Source organism: Eurypyga helias, unplaced genomic scaffold (assembly GCF_000690775.1).
Source record: "Eurypyga helias isolate BGI_N326 unplaced genomic scaffold, ASM69077v1 scaffold30295, whole genome shotgun sequence".
Lineage (NCBI taxonomy): Eukaryota > Metazoa > Chordata > Aves > Eurypygiformes > Eurypygidae > Eurypyga > Eurypyga helias.
In genome coordinates this window covers 3,979-21,501 of record NW_010250003.1, presented here as the reverse complement: position 1 = coordinate 21,501, position 17,523 = coordinate 3,979, and the positions used below count along the sequence as shown (strand labels likewise).

The window sequence follows — 17,523 nt, the reverse complement described above, 5'->3', positions numbered from 1 at the left end:
ACAGAAAGGGGAGTGTGTGTGCGTGTTTGAATTAGGCTGAGGGGATGCAGTGCTCTTTCCTATGTATCACAAGATAAGTAAAAAAAGATGGATAACAGAGCAAAAACAGTGATTTTCAGTAGAATCAAATCTGCACCAGTGTTCCAGTGTTTCTGGTCTGTAATTATACTTGTTCTTGACTAGAAAGGAAAGTCTTGGTATGTTTTAAATTAGCACATCTTTTTGTTGTCTTGCAGAGCATTCCTGTGCAGCACTTGATCAGTTACTATGAGCTTGCTATATAGTGACAGCAGTTGTGGAGCCCGAGACATGGAAGGTGGCTGCTGTGCAGCCATGGCCAGTGCCTGCAGCGTCGGAGCGAAGGAAGACAGCGTAAGCGTCAGCAGTGGGACTGGAAACCCTCCAAGCTCTTTCACAGAGGAAACACAAGGATATGATGTGGAGTTCGATCCGCCCTTGGAAAGTAAATATGAGTGTCCCATCTGTTTGATGGCTCTTCGGGAAGCGGTGCAGACACCTTGTGGACACCGTTTCTGCAAAGGCTGCATTGTCAAATCAATAAGGTAAAGGAAAATTCATGGAAGTGGCTTTTAAGAAGAAATTCCCTTACCAAAGCAGAGCAGTTTAAGGGCAATGTAAACTGAATAGTACTGCTTAAGGTGCATTACCAGTGAGTACTAATAGAACTCTGGGAATGATGCATTCTAATAAAGGCCAAAATGCCATGAGTTTGGAGGTTGCATGAGCATTTTTGTATTTTAGGTGTTTTGCCATTTATACAAATTTACTCAGCTTATGAACCTAAAAATTCAATTCAGTAAACATTAAATAATAACAAAAGAAAAGGTAGCCAAATCCTCCAAATTCCATTTTCAGCCCAGGATTTTAAAACATGTCTTTTCCCAGTGATTGTTTCTCTCCGTAACTACAGACAAATACAGACAACATTGTTTCTTGGTGGAGATACAGCAGTTCATGCTTTCAGCTCTTCACTTGAAATCACTTTCCTTGTTGAGCTGGAAGAGAGCATGTAATGAGGGAATAGTCTGAAACAATGTGTTGAGAGAGGAACTGTGTGTCATATAGGGGAGTGGGAGTGAAATATGAAGACAAGAACAGGCTGGGCTCATAGAAATGAATGATTGATAGGGCAAGGGGAGGCAGAAGGTACACTGGTAGGGTGTACTTCCCTCAAACCTGGAATACAGTCCCACACGTGTCAGTGAGTATTGGAACACATGGATAGAAGGCTAGATATTGTGCTGTAGGGTTTTTCCTTCTCAGCATGAGCCAGATATTTTCTTATCAATTGCTCACTTACTTCAAATGTCACAGTAGTTGGGTAGGAATCTAAATATTTAATTCTGTGTGACCTACATATAGAACTGGTTAATTTCCAACCTTACTCTGCACTCCTTTGTGTAAAGATCATCAGACTGTCTTCAGTGTTACTATACAGCATTGTTTTTCCAGGCATTCATTTTTAAATGCACAACGGAAACTGCTTTCTTGATTGCTTTTCCATACCGTTTGTCCATAGTTCTGTTCCGTTTCTTTTTCTCCATGGTTCATTTGTAGCTCACTAAAGGAATAGTATGCCAGCAACGATGTTCTCTGAATACAATATTTTGTGGGGTTTGTGGGCTTCTCTGTAGCTTCTGTCGTCGCTGTTTTATCTGATGATACTGTATTTTCTTCATGGCATCCTTTTAGAGCAAGGAGGGAGATGTTGGGGCCGAGTGTGAGAATTCAGGCTTAATTTTGTGTTCCCTACTTGTGATAGCAAAAGAGTAGGCTATTTTCCTCTCTAGAAAGCGCAGAAATTTATGATGTGTGTTTGCAGCACGGTTCTTGTTAACATTAGTTAACATCAGTATTTCTGAGAAAATGATGCAAATTGATTATCAAGAAAATCATAGAATCATAGAATGGTTTGGGTTGGAAGGGACCTTAAAGATCATCTAGTTCCAACCCCCATGCCATGGGCAGGGACACCTTCCACTAGACCAGGTTGCTCAAAGCCTCATCCAGCCTGGCCTTGAAGACATCCAGGGATGGGGCATCCACAGCTTCTCTGGGCAACCTGTTCCAGTGCCTCACCACCCTCTCTGTGAAGAACTTCTTCCTGATATCTAATCTAACTCTCCCCACTTTCAGTTTAAACCCGTTATCCCTTTTCCTGTCACTACAGACCCTTGTAAAAAGTCCCTCCCAGCTTCCTTGTAGCCCCTTCAGGTACTGGAAAGCTGCAATGAGGTCTCCCCGGAGCCTTCTCTTCTCCAGGCTGAACAAGCCCAACTCTCTCAGCCTGTCCCCATAGCAGAGGTGCTCCAGCCCTCTGAGCATCTTCATGGCCTCCTCTGGACTCACTCCAACTGGTCTATATCCTTCTGATGTTGTGGGTTCCACAGCTGGACGCAGCACTCCAGGTGGGGTCTCACCAGAGCAGAGTACAGGGGCAGAATCACCTCCCTCAACCTGCTGGCCACACTCTCTGGATACAGAGAAGCAGCAAAATGCAGCATACCACCCGTGAAAAGCAGATTCTGTGGATTCTGCAGAGGAAGCTGAGAGAGAGAGTCAGTTCTTCACTAACCATACCACGGGATAACCCTGCTCCCTCAGTCCCTTGCTCTGTTTGCAGTGTTCCTACTTCTGCAAGAGTACGTCAGTGCATCACTCAGCTGGGTGCATGGAAGAAGGCAAAAAAATCCCAAACCTGAACCTGTCAGCTTTGACTGGAATCCAGTTCCCTAGGCACAAGCAGTTGACTTTGCTTTCTGGCCTTTGCTTTGAACATTCCAACCTAAATCTTTTCTAGAAGTTAACGTATGTAATTTCACGCGTGCTTGTAAGCGTTGAGTTAGACATTTGTACTAATAACGGCCGTGAAATTTTGGAACTCCTTACTTGCTCACTTTGAGCTGGCTGTATTTGTTGGCAGGAGAAGTTTTTTTACTCTTCTTTAATTCTGGAAGAAAGAAAAGGAATCTTTAAACCTTCTCATGGGAGTGTGAAGTGTATAAATCCTGAGGGTAAAATAGTCAGTACTGAAGTATTTCTGAGCTTCAGAAATGTCCACTCGCCCATCATTTCAAAGGCAACAGAATTCCTCTGTTGAAAACTGGGGGGGGAGGGAGAAAACTAAAATAAAAATTACCAAAAATGGGTGTCTCGTTTTCAGGCTTTTGGATCCTTAACAGCTAGCTACAGTGCTCTTGTTTTCTCAGCCTTCTGCTGATGAGCTGCCCAGTTACGGCCGGGGGTTAGAGTTTACCGCAGGGCCGAGCGAGGAACTGCAGCGAACCCAGGCTGAGAAGGCAGCGTATCGTAGCAGGTAGAGAAACTTCCTTCTTAAACCCCAGGCATGGGAAATGGTTTCTCTTCCTTTTTAAATGAACAGAGCAATGGCTCTGCGCAGTCTGCAAACAGTTTCAATGACCAGAAGTTTTTGCTTCTTTTACAGCCTTTCCCTATTTTACTTCATTTCTTTAGACGGTGTTGACTGTTTCAGTGAATACTTATCACAGGTGGAAAGGATTTTTCATCTTGGAGACTACAGGTCATGACTGTGATACTTCAGATGATTCATCGATAGTGAATGTTTTCCCCCATTCCCCACTGAAACCTGTCTTTGGAGTGCAGTTGGAGTGAATGCTTGTGAAAGCACAGCAGACAGCTTAAAGTGCCAGACCCCTCTGAATCCCTGGAGGGCTGAATTGCATGCTTAATTGGGATCCGTTGATCAAGCTATTGATTTGGACTATGTAGTGTCTACAGTGTAATATTCATTTAGAGTATGTAGTGTCTACATTAGACTATTGATTGATGTCATTGAGAAGCTTCTGCAGAACTCAAATGAAAATGGAAAGTGGTTTTTACACTCTCCAAGTACTGTTTGTTTGGTTTTTTTTTTAATTAAGTCATTGTCTCAGCCTGAGCAGGAAAAAATTGATTGTTTATTCCTCATTTCCCCACTGTCTAGCTCAAGTGAACACAGAGATTGAGGCTTTTAAATGGTCAAGGACGGACAAGCAGTTTTTCAGGAATTGCTTCTTGTGTCTTGCACAGACAAACATAGTTGTCCACGATAGAAAAGTTGTGGCTGCAACTAGAAAGATTTTTTTTTTTTTTTAAACTTTTTAAAAACTGGAGTCTTGTATCTTACAACGTGAAGGACATGATTAGACCAGATGGTTCTGATCACAGGAAATGTTTGCCTCCTGGTAAGTCTTGGCATCTTTAAATAAAGCTGTCTGAAGTGCCCTGAGTCATGGTGGGAAAGAAGCTTATCTACCAAAGTAACTACAAGTAGTAGTTCACAGACGTTACTGCCTACAAAGTACTTGATTAGAAATTTTAGTTCAGATAACAGTAGCTAATTAAATTTCACTCCAGTCTTTCTTCTCCTGTATCTTAGGTCAGAGCTAAGTTAAAGCTTGCAGTAGAGCTTGGCAAATATCAGAACCTCTGCATATCAGAAAAACTGGATTGTGAACTGACAGGGGACAGCAAGGAGAGCTTCGGATGCTGCAGTTCATCAAACAGCTGGTGTGGCTGCAGTTAAAGTGTATGCCAAGTGTTTTAGCTTCTGGGTCAAACTGCTCAGTTGCTAAAATCACAGAGCAGGCTTTTTCTTCCAACCAAATTATTCTGGCTTTACTTTCCATACCTACATTTTCATTTCAAGCAGAATTATAGCGATATTCATTGTGCTTTGCAGAAGATAAGTGTTTCACAGATGCTGTTGTGGGTGGCACAGCCCAGTGTGATAATCCCAGTTTAGGAAAGCCTCCACTGTCATGTAAATTAGATCTGAGGTGCATAAACTCAATTCTGTGATAGGAAATGTATAGCAACATCTTCGTGGATTAATGTAGGCAGTCTTTTAAACAGAATGCCAGAACTTTTAAATGGTGTCTGAAGTCTCTTGAATATACGACAGTACGTCACTGCTCTTTCATTACTATACTCATTGGGAAATTGGCATTCATTCCTATTTACCCTTTGGCTGCTAGTTATTTAAACTGGGGATCTGGTAATCATTTTTTAAAATGAATCTGTTGCTGGATGTTGTTATACATGATTAGCTTGTCTGTGCAGAAATAAGGCTTCTGTCTTATCAGCAGGCCTACTGAAGTGTCATTGCACTGCACTAAAAGGGTGTTTGTAACGAAGTTATACCTGTGAAAACTGATTTCCTGTAGGCTGTCTGCAAAGTGAGGGAGCGTTTCTGCGTCGTGACAAAGATCAGCACGCTGATTGTAGCTCAGGCAGCTATGAATTAAACAGCACGCTGGGTATTTTCTTTTTTCCACTTCATTTTCTGACTCTCCGACTTGGGGCAAGCTAGCTCTTGCGAGCAAAACCTAGGAAAGGAAGTTCATTGTCTCCTTCTGAAGCCTCAACTTTACCCCCACTTCCTCTGGCAGCGTTGCTGATGAAGGAGTTGCTGAGCAATTATTTCCTTTTCCAACAAGGAACACATTCCCTCATGGTCTCCACAGCCCACTAGGTTCTACTTCCCCTCACGCCTGCAGGCAGTGACGGTGATCTGGCCTTTGGTTTCTCGCACCACAAGTGCACTCTGACATTTTTCCGCCCTGTGCCTCTTTTCCGTTTTACTGCTGTTTCCATCAGCGTGTCGGCTCAGAGCCTGTGATCCCTCTTTTGCCCTGTTTCTTGAGTCGATACGCTGACCTACCGGTTTCAAAGAAGAGCTGAGACTGGGTAGTTGTTTAAAAGAACATTTGGTGGGGGTGATCCCTTTTTAACTCAATTTCAAATGATTCTTGTCTTTAAATGCAGGTAGACAGAACCCGACACAGCGGAAGAGGCTGTTAGTCCTCTTGTGCGAGTTGCTTGTGTCCACCACCAGGTTCCAAACTTCTGCCAGTTATCACTGACCTCTGGTCTGTTTGCTATTAAAATGGCTTCAGACACAATACCCAGTTCCAAATCCAGTGCCATTTGCACAGTAATTTTTGTGTACAGAGGTTTTTTTCATCCTTCTTTGCTGTAGAAATAAACAAAATGAAGGATGACCAGATGATTAAAGGCTTGTACAGCAGAAACAGCAAAATGGGCTATATGAAAAGTAATGACAAATAGATGAAGTGAATCTGGGGAGGGGAAAAAAAAAATAGGCTTTAGCTTTTTCTCTCAGCTGTGATTATCTTGGCTGTTTATAAAGGGAGAAAGAAAGGAGAGCAGGTCCAAGAATCTTTAAAAGATTGTTTTGAAATAGTATGTGAAATGTTATTTGATGTTTGAGCTATGTGAAGTACTTACAGAAAGGGGACCATAAGTTCTTGGTTTCTTTACATCCTCCTCTAGTTCATTCCCAGAGTATCTGGCGTGGCACTTGTCCAGATAAAAACTGTTGAGTTAGAAAAGTGCTGCAATCACAGTCATGCCACCTCAAGTGAAACTGGTGTTTTTTCAATTTCTCTGATGTGCCTTGCATACTTTTTAGTAATTGCCACGTATATGCCATTGTTTTCAAAGACTTTCTTAATGTGTTATCATTTGGTCACTAATGTCTTGCTAGTGTAAAAAATATTTTAAATGAAGAGCAAAGGAAACTTGGAATCTCTTTTTCCATTCTTTTCTGCATTGCAGAGATGCAGGTCACAAATGTCCAGTAGACAATGAAATTCTGCTTGAAAATCAACTTTTTCCTGACAACTTTGCTAAACGGGAAATCCTTTCGCTAATGGTTAAGTGTCCCAACAAGGGCTGCAGTATGAAGATGGAGCTGAGGCATTTAGAGGTGAGACTTAAGTTTTGAAAATACGGAACCGTGCTTTCATGGACAAGTAACACAGATGGTCATACATGATACCTGCTTGTGCTGCTTTGATGCATTGTTCATGCAAGGCTACAGCTATGCATACTTGATTTTTCATGGGTTTAAATGTGATTAGGTGATTCTCAAGTGAACATCGTAGTGCATGAAAGTTGTACTTACACAGCTTTCTCTTTAGGATCATTCTTTGTCTTTTGATCGGCTATGCTTGTACGTTACGTGAGTCCCTAAAATTTGGTTTAATATTCCCTCAAACAGCTAGAGATATTAGTTGAAATTACTGTTTTGGAAACTAAAAAAGATAAAGATAAAGCTGAATTTTTACCTGAGACCATTCTTATAGTTCTGAATATGTGAAGTCCTGATCTTAATGGTACAGTAACAACAGGCCATTGGTAAAGTCAGCATAGGTGTGTAAGGAGTTGCTGGCAGGAAGGAGAAAGTTGCAGTTTGTTCCTCTTACACTGTGCTTTGTCTTGAAAACAGATGAGACAATAGTACCTGTCTGTAGTATCAAATCCCTCTTTTGTCCTTGTTCAGGACCACCAGCTGCAGTGTGATTTTTCCACTGTGGAATGCCCACAGTGCCAAGGAGCCTTCCAGAAGAACCATCTGAAAGAGCACATGACACAGGAGTGTCCAAGGCGTCAAGTCTGTTGTCCAAACTGTGCCACAACTATGGCCTACGAAGATAAAGAGGTATGTAGCAGGAGACTCAGTTTGAAAACTCATTCACCTGGGTTCGTTACAATGCATGATCTGTTTAAAAAAAATAGAAGGATTTTGGTCTATAAGAGCTTTTTGTGCCACACAGGTGAGAAGCTACAGGCTCAGGACATTAGTCTAGAACAGTCAAAAGTCATGGAGAGGACTGGTCTAGTGGAAGGTGTCCCTGCCCATGGCAGGGGGGTTGGAACTAGATGGTCTTTAAGGTCCCTTCCAACCCAAACCGTTCTATGACTGTACTTAAATACAAACTTCTTGGGAACAGTGTGGTGTGAAGACGTGTAAGAACCATTGATTTTCGGCCTTGCCATCAGAGAAGCCACTGTCCGCTGCCAAAGTTACGCACAGAGCATTATCCCACATTGACAGTTTTCATGTCTGGCAGAAAGGATGTGTCAGGAGATGCATGTTTTGGGGATATCTGCTAACACACAAGACCAAGGTCACTTCTGAATTCTTCTGGCTTTGCATTTTTTTACTTGGATGATACTGAGGAGAATCCTTTCCTTTTTGAACTTCCATTTCTTTATCTGTGTATGGATGTGTTTTACCTCAAGGGCTGTTCGTTTTTTGATACCATATTGTGAATTGTCAGACAAAGATATCTCGTATAGTCCAACAATACAAAAAACCCTTTAATATAGTTTCACTACAATTGAACATGAATTTCAGAGCCTTCTGGAAAAAATCAGCCTGTGGAGCACAGGACCTTTAGAAAATAAAATATCTGCGGCTTCATCAATCTCTTGTATGAGCCCAGGAAAAAACAGTAATTATAGAAAACATACTATTCAGGGTAAGGGGATTGTCTTTGTTTCACAGTTGCATACAGCTAAATGCAAAATTTGAAACGTAACTAAAAATTTCCCACCTCATCAGAGCTGATGAGCATTTTTAAAAATTGTGTAACTGTATTGTTTCTTTCCTTCCTATCTGATAACTAAGCTTCATGACCAAACCTGCCCGCTCGCCAGTGTATTTTGTGAATATTGCAACACAATGCTCATCAGAGAGCAGGTAAGAGACTGCCTTTCCCTGTGTTTGATCTAGACGTGTTCTATTTACATTGCTGCTCTAGTCTGAAATTCAGCTTGAAGAAACAGTTAGTCTGCTAGCTAATAAATCTCTCCCTGCGTCTCTCTGAAAACGTTGCATCCAGTGCAAGTGTAATACCCTCTTAAATGCTGCTCCAGCTTGCAATTGCAGTCTGGTAAACCTCTGTAGGATTTTTGGCTGCAAATCACATTGTCTAGCTGTACTGCTTCTCGACAGGGACCCTGCTGCATGTTTTTGATCTTGAATGGAGGTTAAAGAATACCAAGCAGCTGCCAGTGGTTATGGCTGACGGTAGAAGTCAAGGCTTTGATTTGAGCGGAGAGGGACGGTATCTGTAATTGGAAAGCCGCTGTTGGAAAGTAGCTGTAAATAATTCACTATTGAACTCTGTGTGCTGGCTGGAATTCTGCTTGCCCATTACTGTCATAGTAGCTATTATTTCTTCTGTGCTCATTGACAGGAAAACGATAAAGGTTACTTAATTTGCAGCCTATCTCTGACTGGGATGGCAACTGTGTTAATGACCTGGGTTAAAATAAAGAATGATATTGGCAAATTGGGCAAACAGTCTGAAAAACAGCATTGAGGTCAGTAATGAAAAAGGCAAAAATCTGTCATTAGGTAGAATAACGAACTGCAAAAATAGGGAACAGAGAATGCTAAAATGGGTAATGGTTTGGAACTAATGGCTGACCTGTATTAAGTTTGTATTTTACTTCATCATAATATTTAAACAAGACAAACATACTGCGTTATGTTAACAGGTATTTTGCCTGTGAAACCCACAGTTATTCTTTGCTCTGTTTAGGGATCATACGGCCTCAGCTGAAACTGTCCAGCTTCTGAGGTGGAGATGGATAGGGACCATCCAGAGCAGTGAGATAATTGAGTCCGGTAAACATGGACCATAAGAAAAATTGAAGTAACTTGAGACTTCGAGAGAGTATAATGGAGAGACACAAAAGTGTGTGCAGGTAGTGCTTCAGAAGGGAAGGAAATACTGTGATCTAGCTTGAGGATAGGCTAGAAATAAAAGGCATTTGTTCCATCAAGGAAACCCGAATGCTTTGTGATGCTAACATAAGAGCAAAGGCACTGAAATGTTAAAGTACACACAAGAAAGATGTAGAATTTTCATCATCAGCTCACATTTTTGTTCAAAACTTCCAGAATTCTTCAGAAATTATATCACAATAAACTGATCTGACTTCAGGTACCTATTCAGAGTCCATTCAGCCTTATTTTAAGATGTTCTGAAAATACTTTTGATGGAAAAATTAATTTCTTTATTTGTTTTAGATGCCTAACCATTATGACAATGATTGTCCAACTGCCCCAGTGCCGTGTTTTTACAGTGCCTTTGGGTGTCCTGAAAAGGTAAGACTTTTATCAGAATCATGGAAAGAGTTAACTGCATTTACCGTGGCTTCTAGGAAGCTGTTCCTGGATGCAGAGAGCAGCACTGATAAGTTCTCAGCTGGCGCTGAGCAAGGCCTGCACTGAATTCAAGGTCTTTCTCCGCTTCTGATCCTGCAGCTGCGTTCCCAGCTCTCGCTGCCTGGCTACAGGCAGCACAGGGAACACACAGTTCAGGCACCTGACCCAAACTGACCAAGGGAGTATTTAATTCCATAGTACGTCATGCTTGGGGCAGAGGCGAGGAGGGGGCCTGGGAGCCATCACTCTCTTCATTTCTTTCTCTCGTTCATTCCCGTACACTTGCTGACTCCCTGACTCCTGCGTTAGCTGCTTTGCTAACTCCTGTGCTGGCTGGTTTGTGAGGGAGTTGGTGGGTTTGTTTAGTTTTCCCGGGCTGCTATCGTTGAAAGGGTTTGCTTGGAATCTCTTGGGCTGCAGCTCTCGGACTCTCTGGCTCTGACTCTCATTACTCAGCACCTGGTTGTGAACTGGTCACTGGGTAGTGAGCAACCGTATCATGATTGTACCGTATTGTATCATATGTTTTATTTTCTATAATTTTAATTACTTAGTATTAGTATTTGTGTATATTAACTTAGATTTAATTAGTAAATAGTTCTTATCTAAATTTTACGAGCTTCCTTGTCTTTCTCCTCCAATTCTTCCCCTCTGCTGGAGGAGGGGAGGGGGAATTTGTGAGAGCGGCTTTGTGATATTTTGCTAGCCAGAGTTAAACCACGACACTTCAAAGTTCTTACTACAGTTATGGCTCTTTGAGTTCAGTGAAAAAACTTGACAGTGCTTTAAATTTGATTAAATTCTGAAATAATTTATTCAGAATACTCTTATTTCTGGTTGTTTAATACCTCTTTATAAAAATTGCTCTTTTGCCTCCATCATTTCCACATCAGTTTTCATAAACATTTATATTGGTGTTATGGAGCATTCTAGCAAATCAGTGAAGGGAATGCAGTGCCCATTTACAACACAGAAAACAATACTAAATGTGTGTTTATCACTAACACTTTTCACCATGTCACTGTTCTGAGTTGAACAGTATTTGCTCGCTGGCATTTGAACTCCTTTTTTCATGACATAACAGTTTGGAGCCCTCCATTGGAGGGCCTCTCCGTTTGGAACTACTTTGTCAGGTCACCTGTCCTTGATTTACATTACGGTTTTCCTCTTGTAAGAGAAGCAACTAGTTTGGTCATCTTCAGAGCCACACCAAAGGTGTGGTCGCAGAAAACGTTGCATACGTGCCTAATGCTGCATCTCTTCAATTCTAGATGCAAAGGAATGAACTGGCACGACATATGCAGGAGTTCACTCAGGTTCACATGAGAATGATGGCTCAGAGTTTTCAAAATATCAGTGTCACGGCTGCAAACCCGGTGCCCTACATCAATGGCCTGCCCTTCGAGCCTGCCCTCTTCTCGCACGTGTCACGTGCCGCGTACGACTGCAATCCAGAAGTCGAGAACTTCAAAGAAACTATTCAGCAGCTGGAAGGTCGTCTGGTAAGACAGGATCACCAGATCAGGGAGCTCATTGCTAAAATGGAGACTCAGAACACTCACATGGCAGAACTCAAACGTACTATCCGAAATTTGGAAGGAAAGATGGCAGAAATGGAGGCACAGCAATGTAATGGTATTTATATCTGGAAGATTGAGAATTTCAGTGGCCTTCAGAAAGCCCAGGAAGAAGAGAGACCCGTTGTGATGCACAGTCCCGGCTTCTACACCGGCAAGCCTGGCTACAAGCTGTGTTTGCGCCTGCATATCCAATTACCAAATGCTCAGCGCTGTGCTAATTTTATATCTCTGTTCGTCCACACGATGCAGGGAGAGTATGACAGCCACCTGCCTTGGCCTTTCCAAGGCACTATACGACTTTCTATTTTGGATCAGTCAGAAGGCCCCGAAAGGCAGAACCATGAAGAAGTAATGGAAGCCAAGCCAGAGTTACTAGCCTTCCAGAGACCAACAATTCACCGCAATCCAAAAGGTTTTGGTTACGTGACTTTCATGCACCTGCAAACCTTGAAACAAAGAACCTTCGTAAAGGACGATACCCTTCTGGTGCGCTGTGAGGTTCTAACGCGTCTAGATTTAAACACTCTCCGCAGAGAAGGGTTTCAAGCTCGCAGCACTGATGGAGCTATGTAGCCCAGAAAGCCTTCACCAGAAGGATGGAGCCACTGGTCGTGTTTTCACCTTACAAGCGTGCTTCGTTGCCCACGCATGCTGCGTTTGTGGAAGATCATGGTTGTCAACATAGCTGATCTTCACCTGAATAGAACCCGGTGGCTGGTATACTGGTTTTCCCTGTATTGAGGTCATGTGCTCAAATATTTGGTATGGTTCTCTATTAAAGTGATAAGCTACATCTGTAGCAAGCTAACTAAATGAAGTGTTGTTATCAAAAAGGAACTGCCTACAGGAAAATCCTGTTGAAGTACCTGTACATCTCAGTTTGGTAAAATTTAAGTCGTATCAGGAAAGACCTGTAAATCTTTTTGCCTCAGTGCCTTGCAATAGATACTGTAGCAGGGAAATAGCTAAATTAAGATGAGCATTTTTCTTTGTTTTTCATAAAAACTGTCTCAGCTTTCCCAAGCTCTGTATTGACTTATCTCGAATTTTGATTTGGCTATGCTTCTCTTCAAATCCGAAGTCAGGGTTTAGACTTTGCTCACATCACCTGGAGTTGAGCTGTGCTTTGACCCTTCCCTCCTGTGGAGTTGGCTTCAGGACGTTCCATGTCGAGGTAGAGGTGATAACTAGTATTTCCAAAAGACACGTGGCAGCGTTGTGGAGAAGGCTGAAGGACCCTGAGCTGCGTTCACTGAAGAAACACATGTAACGTGGTCTGCAAGTGCCCCCCTAATTGTCTTTATTGTGATAAATCTTCTTGTAAGCGTGTGCTCCGGGACCAGAACGTCAGTCGGCATCACCAGAGAGCAGTGTAGCGCGTGAGTGAGATCCCGTTGTGCTGGTGGGATCTCCCTGGCGCTGGGCATCGTTCAGGTGGTGAGTGGAAGCACGAGCGAAGGTATGCCCCAACGACGTCGGGTGATGCAGAATTTGGTCGGCTGTTGTTGAAACCTAGATTTGTAGCACAGCTGAACTCGTGACCTGCATCTGTTCAAGAGATCTCGTGGTGTTCTGGGTGACATGTGACCTGTACTGTGTCCTGTGAATTCTCAGCAGACAGCTGGCCGTATTGACATCCGGCTGTCGCAGGTATTTCCTGTCCCGTTGGACAATAAGAGCTGGGCCACCCTCGACGCTTTGGAGTAGAAGAAAATGGTGTTATCAGGCAGTGTGAGGAAGAATTTCAATCCTTTTTGCTCTAAGGAAAAAGAACCTGGTGTCCATGGTGGCTCATTTACCAAACACTAGATTCACTGTGTGAAGGATTCATGAGCTTCCTAATGTTGCGGGTATTATTATTTTATGTCCTGATTATCTGTTTGCCGTGTAAATGTCAGTTTTGACCAGGCAAAGACGAGGAGTTCAAGTTCACTGGTGCTGAAAATTTTAACTTGTCGTGCTGCTGCTAAAGTTCTAATCTTGTCTTTAAAAGAAGAAAAAAGTTGTGTTCATCCCCTAACGTAAGTACACGGTCTGATACCGAAGAGAGAGCTAAGCTGTACACAAGCATACGTATGTTATTTCTCCAACCAACCCTGTGACTTAAATACTGAAGCATATTCCAACTGTTCGGCCTATCAACCCAATCCAGGGGGGATCATCTGTGGGGAAAGTGCATATGCTTCATATATACAAGGTATATGCTTAATATATGCGACGCTATTGAGAGCCTGCTATAGTACGTTGAGGATACTCTGCCTACCTGCATGCGATTAAACGTTCCAGGACCCAACCTACCGCTTCGTTCATCGTATCCAAATGAGTAAAATCTGTTTTGCAGATAGAGCCTGTTAGTTGGAGAGGAATTGTGTTCAGTGGAGCATTGCCACTACTGAAACCTGAACTTCCTGCCTAATGGTAAATGCAGTCAGTCACCGACCTCCCTGTACTCTCTGTGCTCAGGGGACAGGTGAGCATGTATTACTCAAAGCAGGAAAAGACCTGTGCCTTTAAAACTGTCTTTTTAAACCTCTTAAGTAGTTTTATACTGAATAGCCTCACCCTATTAGGTGAATTGTTTCAGAATGTCTTCAGTTAGAGCATTCCTGGTCGTTAAACTGTTCTTAACCAAGAGCTTTGGATCTTGGAGGCAGTGCCTAGACCCACTGAGTACAGAAGGCACTACGCACTTCTTCGGTCATTTTCAAGCCATGTGACCTATCCGTGTTTTTCCAAGATGCTCAAAGACTACCATTCTCCTCCCCCTTTTTGTGTGTGTGTGTGTGAGACTCTTCCTGCCACCGTTCCTTTCTCAACCCTAGGGATATTCATAAAAATGTCCTTCGTCTCATGTTCCCGTTGTTTATACCCAAGACCCACTGAGTGCATTAACACTTTCTTTCCTTCTGAGGCTTTGCATTATGAACTGAATTTTTGCTTTGAGCCTTATCTGCTAGATCTGATATTATTCTGCCTCGGGAGGCAGCTCAGTTTGGGGGCGGGTCCAGGAGTATAAATGACTCAGGTTAACATTGTACAACAGCACAAGCCCGTAGGGAATAGAAAGCTACCGCGTGTATTGGCCACAGCAACAGGAACGCTTTATTCACTGCTGCTATTCTACTGGGTTTGTATTTTAGTATTACCAGGTAGAACTCTGAGTGATACCGAATGACTGTAATGCCAGAGTTTTGAATTGGAGACTTTCAGAGCCAAGTTAAACCAAGTTAAACCTTTGTCATGAAAAATTATAAATGGTAACGAGATGTTTATTTATCTACTTGTTCCATTTTCTTCTTTCGCCCTCCCCCCACTCCCCTCCAAGCTACTCTTCATTTTAACTGCAGTTCCAGAGCTTTCCCTTATAAGGGAAAGCATCTTCAGCTAATGGGAGAACTTGAGTCTACATTGCTTCCATCCCATGTACAGTCTTCGTGACTGTCTTCCTCAGGCTTTTCTGAGGTTAGCACAAAGAGATTCGGGTTCTATGTGAAAATTCATTGTCAGTGAAACAGCCCTTTTTCTTTTCCCCTTCCTCCAAATCTCATCTTTTCTTTTGAGAAATCACTTTACCATGGTGGTTTGAGGTATAATCGCTAGAACTACTTAAATGGAAGAAGCAGGAAGGTGTGTGCAGCACTGGGAGTTGTCCGTAAAACAGATACAAAGGACTATGGGGATTTAACCAGTTTCCTGTGTAATTTCTCCAGGAATGCGACTCCTTGGTTCTGGATCTCAGGCGAGGGTTTAGAAAGTGGCCTGGCTTCTTTCATCTTCCCAATTTCTGTTGTTCCGAACGTGTTTTAAATCGGCCACTCTGAGTATGTGTATTTGCAAAGCTGCTATAGCACAAAGTTTCCAATGATAATATATTGCAGATGTGTTTTCTTTTTGCCTCTGAATGTCTTCCCCTGCAGGGCAGGGAACGTTAGTTTACTAGAAGCGTTGGTATGTGATGTGTATGTGGGAGCTCAGGTAATGTGAGAGAGAGACTTGTTTTTCAAGTGGTCTTATGATAGGCCTGGTCATGTTTGCTATCAAGGGATTAAAGTTGATAATAACTTAAGGTGGCCTTTCTGCTCTTATTTAGAGACACTTTCACATCAAATATGTTGATGATGGATGCAAAAGATTATCCTGGGGTCAGTGTTAAAGCTTTGTTTCAGTTTGCATTTGAACAGGATGAAAGTTTCCTTGGAAGTATCAATAGATTGTTTAATATATTTTGTAATTAATGCACAGCTATATTTCTGACAGGATTTAAAAAAAATAAACTAATTAAACTGTGCAGTGTATGTTGCATCTCTTCTAAATAGCCCTCCCTTTGACTAAAGATTAACTGATACAGGACCGCTGGGTGGTTCCTGCGTGGTGTGGATGTCAGAGTTGGCTGGGGTTTCATGCAGGATGCCAGGTATTACATAGCTCCAAGAAGGCCAAGAACAAATCTCAGGGTAAAAAACTGCTGTCACTTATAAATGACACCCCTAGTTTTATTTACTAGAAGACAGAGCTGGTGGAGTTGATAATCAACTGTTTGCATGATCAGCATCTCTGAACGTGCTGCGCGCTCACCTCTGGCCACATCCTGCTTGCCTATTACGTGTCACTAAACCAGCTACGGGTTGGAGCTCTGTCGCACAGTACCTGGATCAGAAACCAAACCTCTGCCCAGAAGAGAAATAAGCGTTTGCTTCATCGCAATCTGCTCATCTCTCTCAACCACCGAGGCGCTCGGGATTTTCTGACAGCATCTGCAGGAAGGGAGATGTTGATCTCCGCCTCGGTGCCCTACAGAATGTATAATGTTCAAGACCTTCACCTCCTCCTGAGGAAACAGTGGGAGTCACTAGCCGTAGTATCTAACGCAGTGCAGCTGCTCTCAGGTTAATTAGGACTTTCTCTTACAGCCAAGCTACTCCTAATAGCTTGCAGGAGTAACGACTAGGAAAGGATGCTCAGCGAGATGCGCACTCGGTATCTGTTGTGTCAATCCATTCTTAGTGCTCCGCAGGTTGAAGAGCACTAAAATCTGATGAGCTGAAGTAATAATGGCCGTTTTTTAGACAGGAAAAAGGCATGTGCAGCTGCACCTGGGAAGGGAAAGGCAGCGCGCACAAACAGAAGACGCCAGCAATAGGGAAGCCTGTTCACACCCACATGAACACAAGCGTCTCACCTACCCATATGTTCCTGCACCAGACTGGGCTTTGCACTGCTGCAGTCGATGGGGCTCGGGATGGTCTGACAAAACATTTTATGGGACAAATACCAGTTCATCGCAGCAACTTCACGGGAAGAAATGTGTTTGGTTTAGTGCAAACCTGTACTAGTGCAAAACCAGTTGCTCTGCTGCCTTACTCATCCCCAGAAAGCAACAGCCCAGCACTGAGGCTGGATCATCTGGAAAGGGAAAACTCTGCAATTCCTTACTACTCTGTCCTCTGAGTATACACAGTGCAAGACTTGAGCTTTTCTGTGCTGCGCCTCATGTAGATGCAGTGACTACTTTGCCTCCTCCAAGGCAGCATCTACACAAGTCAGCCAAACTCACGGAATTAGCCCTGATGAGGGCTGCGCAGGCTGTTACGTCTGCAATAGGACGGGAGGTTCATGGACCAAAACCAGTGAGTGGGGAAGCGAGGCCTGGCTGGATGAAGTGAGTAAGACGGCTGATGGAGTCTGCCTGTTGCACATGGATTAAAAAAACCTCAACACAAACATGACGCACCCACCACACTCACCCCGCAGCCAGCCAGCCCCAAACCTCCGTCCCACACTTCATGCCACCTGCCGAGGAAATTGTTGGGCTAGCAGAAGAATGACCAGAGGAAACCCCACCCCATTACCGCTGCCTCACCCTCATTGTTTTCCCACCACTGAGCCGTTGTCCACTCCATCTGGAAGGAGTGGCTG

The 17,523-nt window shown here is 43.1% G+C and overlaps 1 protein-coding gene across 1 annotated transcript; it reads left to right on the top strand.

Annotated features, from left to right (window-relative positions):
- The first annotated feature begins 267 nt into the window (after nucleotides 1-267).
- TRAF6 (TNF receptor-associated factor 6, E3 ubiquitin protein ligase) lies at nucleotides 268-12,180 on the top strand. Its single transcript, XM_010151570.1, has 6 exons — nucleotides 268-563; nucleotides 6,622-6,772; nucleotides 7,349-7,507; nucleotides 8,480-8,551; nucleotides 9,890-9,967; nucleotides 11,299-12,180. Exons 1-6 carry the CDS (start codon nucleotides 268-270, stop codon nucleotides 12,178-12,180), a joined length of 1,638 nt encoding a protein of 545 aa, XP_010149872.1.
- The last annotated feature ends 5,343 nt before the right edge of the window (nucleotides 12,181-17,523 follow it).